Raw genomic sequence first — 12536 nt, forward strand, 5'->3', positions numbered from 1 at the left:
GTCTCCCAGCAAACTCACTGCCCCACCTGCAGCCCCTCTAACTGTATTCCAGGAACACCACAGAACACACTTGTGAGCTGCACATCTAAGTTCAACCTGATGGACAAAGATGAACATGTAAAACGTGTTAATGAAGAACTCAGCACATTTCACAAAGCGTTAACACTTTCATTGCAAGAAGCTGAATCTCAAAAAAAAGTCAAGTGGCAGCCAAAAGTCCTTGATAGTCATAGTCCTCTATCCTGTGAGCCTAGAAAAGGGGGGTCCAGGAAGCAGAGGGAAGTCTCCATCCGATGCTGTTCCTCAAGGGTTGGGCATTGATTAACCAATTAACAACCAAACAAAAACCATCCTCGGAGTCACCACCACCTCCCAAAAGGAAAACACAACCTAGAAAGACTCAAGATTACTCTCCTCAACTGGAGTCTAGGATTACTTATTACAGACCAGCACAAACACACCTGTAAAAGCAACAAAGTAACTGAACCATTGAAAGAGCACCCTGCCATCACCACTCTTCTGACAGCACATACTTACTCAAAATCAACTAGCTGCTGAGCCCAGATGGGAGGGAAGGGGCCCAGAGGCCTAGCACCGCCCCCCAGCCCTACAGAGACTGGGTTCTGGCAGGGGAAGAGCAGGGCAGGGCAGTTTTCTCTAATGCAGAACTGAATTTTAATTGTGCACGCTTCAGTTTGGTTACTGCATGCAGTACTATGCCAACGGCAACACTGTACCAAACGGGCCCTGGAGGGGTGCTCAGAGCCAGAGAGCTCCAGAGCAGAGGCACTGCTCCTTGAGTACAGAGCCCCTCACCCATGTGTCAGCCTTCAGGTCACAGCTTGTCAGCAGTGTCTGGAGTGACAGGCTTCTGTTTGTTCTTGGCACATTTCTTAGTACTAGAAAGGCCATCTGAGAGCAATCTAGGTCCCAAAAGCAAAAAGGGTAGTCTTTGTAAACTGGCTTGAATTCTCAGGCACCCACTTTTCTCTCATAATTTCCAAATGAGTGGAGAGACCATGGAGAAACAAACTAGGAACAGGCTGGAGTGCAGCTGGCTGGCTGCTTCCGAAGTCCCAGAGCATGCAGCTCTCCAGCAACCATGATAGGTGTCCGGCTGTCAACATGGTAGTGCACATTCAGAGCATGCCGTTGGTGCCCCGGGCCTGCAGCAGGCCCGGTGTGGTAACTGTTCATACTGCTCACTGCTCTGCACCATTTCAAATCCAGCAATGGCCACATCTTCTCCACCTTCCCTGGGAAGTCTTAGCTCTGAGACAGAGGACACACATTCACAGCTACACATTTACTCTTCTGGGATGGACACAGGCAGACAGGTAGGTAAAAAAAGTGGGTATGCTACACTTTTCACACTTTATGGGAACGTGATGAGATGTGCACAGCCTTCCGGCACACTGCTCTCCTCCCGGACTTCCAGCACGCTCACCTCACCGGTGTCCGGAGTCCTGCGGGAGCACACCACAGCTGTTACTCCTTTCACAGCCTTCCAGTTTTGAACACCGTGCTGTCTCCTTGGGCACAAGGGCCAATTTCTCTAAGGTAAATACCTGGCTGTGACATTATAATACATAAAAAACATGCATCTTCAATTCCACTATATATTGCTAAATTTCTCTTGAAACCAAGTGGAAGAAATGATGGGGGTTCTCACTGCCGCTCATCGTTCCCGAGGCACTGGCTTGTGCTGCTCCCCTGGGGGCGGGGGCACCACCCTCACCGCGACGACCGCTTGCAGTGCCCTAGCCGCCAGTGAGGTTGAGCAGCACCTCCTCGTGGACGCACTGCTGTCCAGGCTTATTTTCAGAGCCTTGAGAATCATTTGAGCTCTGTACACACAGTCCATCCTCTCATTGTGTTCATGGTGTCCCTGGCACATCAACTTTCATAGCTCCTCAATGATCTATAATCAGTTTGGCTTAAGAAATCCTGCCCTCTCCCAAACCACAAAGCTGTTCCATAGTAGCTGAATTCTGAAACCACTGGGGTGGCCCCAGGGCCCATGCCGAGCAGCCACCCTGTCCAGCTGTCTGCACCCCTTTCCCATCTGCTTCCACATGCTCAAGAGTTTGCTTCTGGGCTCTACTCTGGGTGCTGCCACTGACCTGAACGTCCGCGGCAAAAACGTCCCTGCTTCTAGTAACAGAACTTCCTATGTGACAGGGCAAGCCTTCAGATATGGCTATTTATCATCCACTTAAGAAGTGCAAAGAAATTCCTATTGGGAGTTTTATTAAGATTATACAGGATTTATAGTTTAATAAAAGGAGAACTGAGAACTTCAACTTCAGGATACTGAACCTCCCTATCTATTAATGTCTGTTTATTTAGGTCTGCTAAAATACCAAGCGTTATTTTTCACCAAAGTTATACATATTTTGTTATATTTATTTCTTGGTACCTTATATTTTTGTTGCAGTCATAAATGGTATGAGACTCAAACTCACAACCTCAAGATCAAGAGTCACATGCTCCGCCAACCGAGCCAGCCAGGCACCCCAAATGGTATCTGTCTTAATGTTACGTTTCCTCTTTGTTGCTGCTCTTGTATACTGATCTGACATCCACCAGTCCTCGTGAACTCTTGTGAATTCTAAAGATACCCTGTAGATTCTCTTAAGTTTTCCACACAGACCTCTGCAAACAACAGCAGGTTTATTTCTTCCTTTACAATTATGCCTTTTTCTTTTTATTTTTTTTTTAAGATTTTATTTATTTATTCAACAGAGATAGAGACAGCCAGCGAGAGAGGGAACACGGCAGGGGGAGTGGGAGAGGAAGAAGCAGGCCCACAGCAGAGGAGCCTGATGTGGGGCTCGATCCCGTAACGCCGGGATCACGCCCTGAGCTGAACGCAGACGCTTAACCGCTGTGCCACCCAGGCGCCCCTACAATTATGCCTTTTTCATTCCTTTCCCTTATCTTACCATACTGGCTAGTATTTTCTCTACAACACTTAATATCAGTGTCTTGTTCACAATTTTAAAGAGAATGCTTCTAAAGTTTCATTAATTATGATCCTTACTGAAAGTTTCTGATTGATACCCTTCAATAGATTAAGGAAGTCACCTTCTAATTCTGGTATCTTCTCATCCACAGTGGGAGAGACATTTTCGTAAGGAAGAGTGCAGAGGCAAGCATCTTCGCCCCCAAGGATGAAAACGGTTGTTCCCTAACAATACTTATTTATTAGATCTAAAATCTCTGCAAGGCTCACTACAGACTGTACTGATAATGCTGAGAAACAGAGGAAGAGCACTGGAGAGATGTTCCTCAAATTCAGGAACTCCCCAGAATAAATATACAACACTTTAGAACCCATCACAGTACCCACCTCATCCCTGTGCTTCTGACAGAAAACCAAAAACTGGGATGCCGCATCTCCCTTCCTGCTTCGAGGAGCGGAGGCCGTGGTCTTCTTCCTTCCAGGAGGAGACCCTACTCCTCTCTTGGGGTCGGCCTCTGCCATCTTCTGAGGAGTACTCTTTACTGTCCCAGGGTCACTTTCTTGGTTTTCGGCAGAACTAGACAGCTTGGTTCTCCGCCTTCTCTTAATGGGAACGCCCTCTTCTCTCATGGACTTGGGGTTATCAGCAGCTTCTTCAATGACTCCTGAGGATTCGACCATTTGTCCCGGAGACTCCATAGCAATGCTTGCCTCCTTAGCTACGTGGGGGTTGAGATGAAGCTGGTCCCCCACGTAGAGGAAAGTGAACTTAGCTTTCCGCTCCTCTACTGACATGCTTGCAGCTTCCTCTGCTTGAACGATGCCCATTTCCCACTGGGCCCTCAATTTCCCTGAAATAGGTTTCAACAGCTGAAAAGAAAAACATAAGACATTGAAGTTTCAGTATACAAACAAAAAAGTTAACCCACTTTAAAAAAAAGGATACTGTTATAATTCCAGATAAATTTAGAAATCAAAAACTATAAAAACCAATTAACTTGAAGGTTTTAGACAGAATTCAGCCCAATAATAACTACTATTTCAACTAGAAATCAATTCCAATCACATTTAACTAATGTAATATCTGTATCACATAATATATATCATATATGACTGCTTATATATTTTTATATATACAGAAAGAATAAAAATTATAAAACAAATTATCTCTATCATCAAATGAGTAAAATGAATAAACTGTCTCTAAGAAAACTTGTCCTGTTTTGTAACAGTGTACTTGGACAAAGTTAAACAATGACAGACATAAGCCATTATAATAAATCAAACAACCATAATTTCAAAATAAGATAAATAAGAATAAAAATTAAAGTTTTGGTCTAAAATTGTACTTAAGGAACATCTATCACCTTAATTTTCTCAGCTTTCGTGGGTGCCTGCTTGGCACTTTCCTGGCATAATTTTTCAAACTGTCCTTCTCCTTCAAAAGCTACAAGGCTCTTCTCAAATATCCAAGCTCTTTCTGGGGCATCACCAAAGAACTGTACGTGATACTGGCGTGCACTCTTTTTCTGACCTAGTTTTTAAAATAAAATGTTAGAACTTGAAAGTTAGAATTTCGGATGAAATTAGGCAAGTCTATTAATAATTACTGATATGAAGTTGGAAGCTGCTTTGAGGTCGTTTTATTTGGTGCTGTTTGACTCTGTTAACCTCGAAAAAAGTCCTACTCTTTTTATCCCCACCATGCTCCATGTCAAACAGAAAGGAAATGCATTTATGAGGGACTCAGATAAGACTCAAATTAAACTAGGAAAGAAAGTGGACATCTCCTCCCTTCCAAGATCCACTTAAAAAGATTTACCAAATAAAGAAGCCCAAGAGACGATATCAGCAAAAAGGGCCATTCAACAGAGAGGGGCCTACGTAGCAATGAAGGGATACACACTGGTGTCAGACAGCCTGAGTTCAAATCCCAATCCCACCACTTGCCAGCTGGGCAACCCTGGGCTGGCTGCTCACTCACAAGGCTCACAGGGGGTGAGAGCACCAATGACCTCTGAGGGCAGCCATGAGGCCACAGAATAACCTCTCAGATATTCACTGCTGTTCCTCTTAGAATAAAGGAAGAAGCCACATCCTACAGTGCAGCCAGAAGGGAGGTGAGGAAAGAGACACTTGATCCCAAAATCCAAGAGAGGAGGTGCCATATTCAGATGAGGAAGAGTGAGGTTGAAAACAAGTACGCTGGTTAAAAGGTCAGATTTCTGTATGCCTGGGTGGCTCAGTCGGTTAAGCATCTATCTCTTGATCTCAGCTCAGGTCCTGATCTCAGGGTCGTGAGTTCAAGCCCTGCATTGAGCTTAAAAAACAAAAAACTTTTTTTTTAATTAAAAAAATAAGAAGTCAGATCTCTGTGCCAAGTGGAGGGAGAAAGGGGAATCTACCAGCCCCTGCTCCTTCATAGAGAATGCTGGTCACAAGAGATCCAAGAATACTTCCTAAAGAACCAACAAACCCCAGAGGAAAAACCTCTCCATTGAGTCTTTTGGAGATCCTCCCAATTAAGTGGCCAACGGCCAGTTGGACCCTCTAAAATAAACTAACAGTCTCCCCACATACAGGCCGCAGCAGCTCTGAGTGGTACCCTCTCAAACACAAATGCAGCCTCAAGGACACCCAGAACCCAGGGAAGCCCCCAGCATAAACGAGTCCAAGATACACAGAAATAAGCAGTCTCTGCAATGCCACACACACAAAACACCAAGAAGAGATGACACCTGACAAAGAAAACTCTAGTTTGCTATGAAAAGAGAAGAAAAAGAGCTACTGGAAACTTTGAAATACAATTATGAAAAAAAAAATCAGCAAGAAAGCTTGGAAGGTAAGTTAAGAAATCTTCCAGAAAGAAGAAAAATAACATCTACTCCCGTAAGAAACCTATAGAATCAATTCAGAAAGTACCATACCCAAGTAACCGTTGTAGAGAGAGAAACTGAGAAAGCTGTCAAAGAACCAACACAAGACCATGTCTCAGAACTAAAACAACCCTAAGCGCCTCATGCAATACCCATACCAATGCACATCTTTCTGACACTGAAGGCACTGGGGGGGGGGGGGGGGGGACAAGGGCGGCTTCCGTGTTAATGGAGTGAAAAGTGGGATAACAAGGTACCACTTCAAGAGCAATCCTGGACTAGAAGGAAATGATGTAATACCTTCAAACTTCTGAAAAGAATTATTTTCAACATAAAATTCTATGCTGAGCTAAACCATCAATCAAGTGTGAAAACACAGAAGTAGCATCCTCCGAATGACAGGGAATCAAATTTACCTCTCATACACACTTTCCTAGAACCCCAAAAATATACTCCAGCAAAAAAGGAAAACTGACCAAGAATGAGCACAGTGTGGAGCCACAGAAAACAATGCATGTAACTGAGGAAAACATCTTAAAGTCTAAGATTACTACTATGCAAAAGGTTAAGAGTGCCAAACAATACAGATTGAAGCAGGAAAATGGAAGATTCTAGAAGAGAGCTCCAGGGGAAGAAAAGATTAAAAAAAACTCTTCCATACCAAAAGAAAATCTGAGCAGCAAGAAAAGAGGGTTAAAAGATGAGATCCAAAGGGTGCCTGGGTGGCTCAGCTGGTTAAGTGTCTGACTCTTGATCTTGACTCAGGTCATGATCTTGGGGTCCTGGGATCAAGCTCTGCAGCAAGCTCCATGCTCTGCGCTCAGCGGCTCAGCACAGAATGTGCTTGAGATTCTCTTTCTCCCTCTCTCCCTCCCCCCACTCACACACACAGTCTCTCTAAATAAATAAATAAGTAATCTTTAGAGAAAAAAAAAAAGAAGATGAGATCCAAGGAGCAAAAAAGGAAAATGTCAATCAAACACAGGTTTTCACTTTTCCCCCCAACAGGAGAAACTATATAATAGTATGAGTTTCAGGGACAGAGAAATGAATATTTGAAAAAAAAAAAAAATAAGGCTGTATAGCCTTACAGAGCAAAGTATATGATTTAAAAAGAAAAGCAGGGGTGCCTGCCTAGCTCATCAGTGGAGCATGGGACTCTTGATCTCGGGGTCATGGGTTCAAGCCCCACACTGGGTGTAGAGCCTATTAAAAAAAAGAAGAAAGAAAGGCAATAATTAACTCCAAGAAAAACAAAAACTTGTACAAAAAAAGAAAATGCAATTTAGCGAACACAATTTGCTTTTCACTGAATGATATTTACATAGTCAAAATTATGTAAACATTTATGTTTGATGTATTAAAAAGAGTGAGTTAATTTGCCCCCTGGAGTGGCTAGTAGGCTAAAAATTAAAACAAACAAAAAACACCAAAGAACACTGAGTTAATTATATGCAGAGGATGGGAAGAAAAGAAATAAGAAATGATTGAAGAGATCAGTCTTCATTTTCCACAACAGAAAACCAACAGAAAATATCTAAATGATAAATCAGAAGATAGAGTTAAAACTAGAAGAGAATGCTGGAAGAGTTAAAAATAATTAGCTCTAAGGAGAAAGTAAACTATTTTTCACTACTAACCTCTCCGTAGAATTTGGTCTGTTTATAAGTGTGTATACTTCTTTGATTTTACAATAGGTGAGATTCAAGAATATATTAAGGGATTTGTGACTTCTTCCATCACTTTAATACTTTGAAAGAACTTTCGTGGGTCATGAAAAGGACTATAGACATATGTCACAGCATTTGCATAATGAAGAAAATCTGTTACAGTGCATATGATGAAATAATATAAACTTATATTGTTTTTTATAAATAGTTACTTACACAGAAAAATGCTCCTTACAGGTCAGGTGAAAAAAAGCAGAGAAGAATACTATAGTCTGATTCTAAGTTTGTAAAATAAATGTAATTAATCTTGAAGTTCTTTCCTGCCTAGAAATTTGGTAACAATACAACCCAATTTTCCCCTATTTTTATGGGTTTCTTTAATCCACATGAATTTCTTTGGTTCAAGTTGAGAGGTGAATATCTCATTGTTTTATTTTACCACATAATTAACCAGTTGTCCCACCATTCATTAGTAATTATTTTTTCCTGTGATTTCTGATGTTCATCAACCATGGTTGGTATGAAAACACCTGCCATTGACTCCCCCTACCTACAATCCCTTCTATGAGAACCTGTCCTCCACCAATAGCCCAGGTATCTAATTTTGCATTACAATCCTTTCATCCCCATCATGGTGGGGACTTAAGGTGGTCTCTGACCCTCTGGGCCCAGTGGACTTAAGGTGGTCTCTGACCCTCTGGGCCAGACTAGATTCAATAGAATCCTTTGAGTTAACAGCAGTCACCCATGCATGCAGAATGGACCCCATAAAGAGACAAGACTACTTTGGAGCTGAAGCTCTAGGGAGGAAGAGAAGCCATAAAAAAATGCAGACAAGTGTCTACAGAAGCAAGAATAGAGCACAGGGACAAAATCACAAGGACGTGACACCATAACGTTCTACAGGAAATAAAGGACAAGCATCACCATGCCTGAATTTCCCGGTTTAGTCCCTGGGGGGCACTGGAGCGCCAAAATAGGTAAAGCGGAAACCAACAAAATTGCAAATAAAAAAAGGCACATTCACTATCACAGCGGATGATTTTAACACACCTCTCTTAGTAATTGAGAGAACAAGCAAAAAAGAAAAAAAAGGAGATTATACTATCAAATAACCCAAGATATAAGAAAGCCAGATTACCTGTAATAATTTTAGAAAATGCTGGAGTTTAGCAATAAAGCAATGAAGTTTCCCTTCCATAACAGAAAAAGCAACAACAAAATTTTCCACAACAGATAATTATTTGACTCCTGACCTGTTATCTGACAAGAAGACTAGTGGGGTACAGGTGTGTCAAGAAGATGGTGAAGCTCCCAGATGTAACAGAACTCAGTTTTTTTCATAGTATCTAAATATCTAAAACATACATTTATCTTCTGTTTCCAACTTAAAAGAGTCAGGCCTCAAAGCTGCTCATCCATCTGGATGCCCTTGTAGATAGTAGGCAAGACAAGTTATGCTGCCATATATCACAGAAATGCTACTAAAACTTTCATTAACTTAGCTTTTCAAAGGAAATTTGAACTTTCAAGAGTCTGGATTGAGCTGCTGCTTATGAGTTGTATTCTCTTCTGCATGTATACTTCAATTTTTAAAATCTGAGTGCATTACTAAGATCCAAATTCAAGCACATCTATAAATCCAAGCATGATAAGGGGGGGAGGAAGTACACACAAACAAAAATAAAGAAAGAAATAAAATTTGGGGTGGGGACAGGGGGTAGGGTGAGGGAGCTGCATCTCACAGGAAAAAAAAAAAATACCTGCTTCACAAGACCCCCATGCTCAGCCTGCTCCCGGAGTCCTGGGATCAAGTCCTGCATCAGGCTCCCTGCTCAGCAGGGAGTCTGCTTCTCCCTCTGCCCCTCACCCTGCTCGTGCTCTCTCTCTCATAAATAAATGAAATCTTGGAAGGAAGGAAGGAAGGAAGGAAGGAAGGAAGGAAGGAAGGAAGGAAGGAAGAGAGGGAGGAAGGAAAAGAGAAAGAGAGGAAGGAAAGGAAAGGAAGAGGGTAAGGACTAGGGAATGGGATAACTGGGTGATGGGCATTAAGGAAGGCACTTGATGTAATAAGCACTGGGTGTTATACGCAACTGATGAATCACTAAATTCCACCTCTGAAACTAATAATATACGGTATGTTAATTAAATTGAATTTAAATTTAAAGTTTTTTAAAAAGAGTAAGGACTATATTACATAACTAAATTTTTAAGAGGAAGCTCATTTTCACAGAAAAATGCCAGTTAATTAAACAGAGAAAGCATGATAAAAATGGACAGTTACCATTTTATAAGCCAATGGATCATAAGGGAGCGCTAAAACCGTGAGGAAAGACTGGCAGGGGAGATCTCCAAACATGGCCACAGATCACTCACTAATGACAAAAAAGGGCTGTATTTTCCATTGGAGAGTTTTGTTGGTCACCACTTACTGGGAAGTGGGACAACTGACACTAAGAGATCCTGATGAAATTCAACTGAGACATGTGTCCTTCTGTCACCCCCCCCCCCACCTCCCATTCTCAGTTTCCTCTGACCCCTTTTCTTTTCGAAGGTCATGTGAATCTCCTATCAGCTGGAGGGTGTTCACCCTGACTCCCTTCCTTTTGAACTATTTTTCAAATGCACATCACCAGTCTTCTGAAGCTGATTTGCTTGTGATTATAAGTGCTCCCTGCGCTGCATCCCCAAACAATTCCTAGAGAAACCTGCAGGAAGGCAGGTATTCAGCAAAGGGCCAAGCTCAAGCCCCTTTCCTCAAGAACACCTACATGGTACTCCTGGCTGGTCTTATGGACCTGAGTCTCATCACAAGAGACTAGAGCAGTAAGTGCTGGGGGCAGGGGGTGCCGGTCTAGACTGCAGGAGCCTAAAGAGACAGGACAGTGGACAGCTAAATGTAATGCAAGCACCCTTTTCAATCCAGAGTGAAGGAAAAAAAGGCACAGGGAAAATACTGAAGGTTGCTGGGGAAGTCTAAGCAAGGGCCCTGATGATGGGCAGTGTCACTGATACAGTGTTTCCCTGCATGTGTTGGACAGGAAGCTGTCCTTGTTCTTAGAAGATCCCTGCTGACAGATCTAGGGGTGAGGCACCATGATGCCTACAGCGTCCGTTCACATGGGTTGGCAAAGGAGTGTTCACATTCAGAAAAAGACGGAGCAAGCTCAAGTTTGCAAATATAGGTGAGGGCACACGGGTGTCCACTGCATTGTTCCACTTTGAACCATGGGCTTAGAAGGTTTTTAAATAAAAAACAAGCAAACAATAAATAAAATCTTTCACAAAGCAAACCAAAAAAAACAAGTGACATAAAGGAACTAAGAATGGGTACAAAATTATCTAAATTAAATGATCTAACCCTAGGATCCTGCAGGGGAAATAACTGGTCAAACTGGAATGCTTTCAGGAAAGAGCCCTAGAGGTAACCAGGGGAAAGGGGATAGATATGATAAAAATTCAGGGTTTAAAAGTATAAAAGAAGAGGACAGTAACATGTGCTAACATCTGAATGCTCACTACTCCCCATGCAAAGACCTTTCCAAACAAGTATTATTTTCATTACCCTCCTTTTTCATACATAGGGAAATTGGGGCTTAAAGAAATTAAGCAGTTCATTACTAGACCAACCAGCTGAGTTAAACCCTGGCAAGCTGACTCCAGAGCCCATGCCTCCTGGGAGCATAATGCTCTGCTCCAATGTTGTAAGCAAGAGTAAGGGCTGGAGGGGCACCTATGTGTCTCAGTCGGTTGAGAGGCTGCCTTTGGCTCAGGTCATGATCTCAGGGTCTTGGGATCGAGTCCCACATCGAGCTCCCTGCTCAGCGGGGAGCCTGCTTCTCCCTCTGCCTGCTGCTCCCCCAGCTTGTGCGTTCTCTCTCTGCCAAATGAATAAATAAAATCTTTAAAAAAAAGAAAAAAAAGAGTAAGGGCCAGAAAATAAAGGAGGAGGAAGTGAGAGAAAATAAAAATGGTGTCGTGTGTGAATGTCATTCAGACAGGCTGCTGTAGACTACAGGAATTATTTTGCTCTAAATCAGGGGAAAGATGTAATGAAATTAAAATTAATTAACCCCAGGAGCTTGAATCAAGAGACATTAAAAGACCCCTTCAATCACATAGGTCTGAGATGCTGGGAGCGTCATATAAGTAAAGTCGAAACCCCCAGACATTAAAAAGGAATTGCTTGTGATGTACTAGGCAGACCACTGGCGTGAAGTCATAAAGCCCACCATGACTTCTACTTCGCTTTGCTGCGTGGTTTTAGAGAGCTGGGAAGGAACCGGCAACACCTCAGGTGCACACCTGTGTGCCTGCCCAGCCTCTGTCTTAACTGATAGTTTTTTCATACTCTACCAAGTCTAGATGCCTCTGGGGTACATCCTGGGGTCCCTGAAGCCTCATGGAAGGGACCTCCTCAATTCTGGCAAGCTGAGGCCATGGAGTCAGAGCTGAAGCCAGCCCAAAGGCTCTTCTCTGGCCACCACAAGCCCTAAGCAGATGTGCTTTCCTCAGCCTCGAGGTAGAGTCCAACCACCCCCAGGGGCAGAAGGCTGGGCAGGACTCAGACAGAGGCACTCAGGACGCAAGCATGATCCTCTTTGTCCTGAACCCACCTCCTCTCAAGTCTGTTTGTCAGATAGGCACCCTCGTACCCCATCCCCAGCAGCCATCTGCTTCACACAGCAAGCCAACAGCACCCCCAACCTGCCCTGGGGGCAGCAATGCTGCTCCTGTGAGAGCTCAGGCCTCCAGCCAAAGAACAGGAGGTGACATGTACTCATGTACCACTAAGACACAATATAAGGCTGACTAATCAGCAGTACTAAGAGGCCAGAAAGGCCACCTGGCCCAGCCCGCAGCTCTAGTCACCCATAATTCTGAAGGGTGCACAGGTCAGCTGGGCACTACCTTGGCTCAGCTCCAAAACTGTGCTCATCATTTATCACCTCCCTCAAACTAAATTCAAACTTTACTCTGGAAGAACTTTCTAGAAGAATCTCAAACCACCTGAACTCATTTTTC

General features: G+C 43.1%; 1 protein-coding gene across 6 annotated transcripts in view; it reads right to left on the reverse strand.

The window, feature by feature from the left end:
- NSD2 (nuclear receptor binding SET domain protein 2) overlaps window positions 1-12536 on the reverse strand; it is an 89134-nt gene that overhangs the window by 42571 nt on the left and 34027 nt on the right. For all 6 annotated transcript variants that reach the window (XM_087864344.1, XM_087864343.1, XM_087864346.1 and 3 more), the window contains 2 exons: window positions 4333-4499; window positions 3353-3835 (listed from right to left, as the gene is read on the reverse strand). In XM_087864344.1, the coding sequence (XP_087720470.1) occupies window positions 3353-3835; window positions 4333-4499 (650 nt within the window). The remainder of the gene's footprint in view (window positions 1-3352; window positions 3836-4332; window positions 4500-12536) is intronic.

This window comes from Ursus americanus, chromosome 8, assembly GCF_024610735.1.
Source record: "Ursus americanus isolate L20-20 chromosome 8, mUrsAme1.1.p, whole genome shotgun sequence".
Classification (NCBI taxonomy): domain Eukaryota; kingdom Metazoa; phylum Chordata; class Mammalia; order Carnivora; family Ursidae; genus Ursus; species Ursus americanus.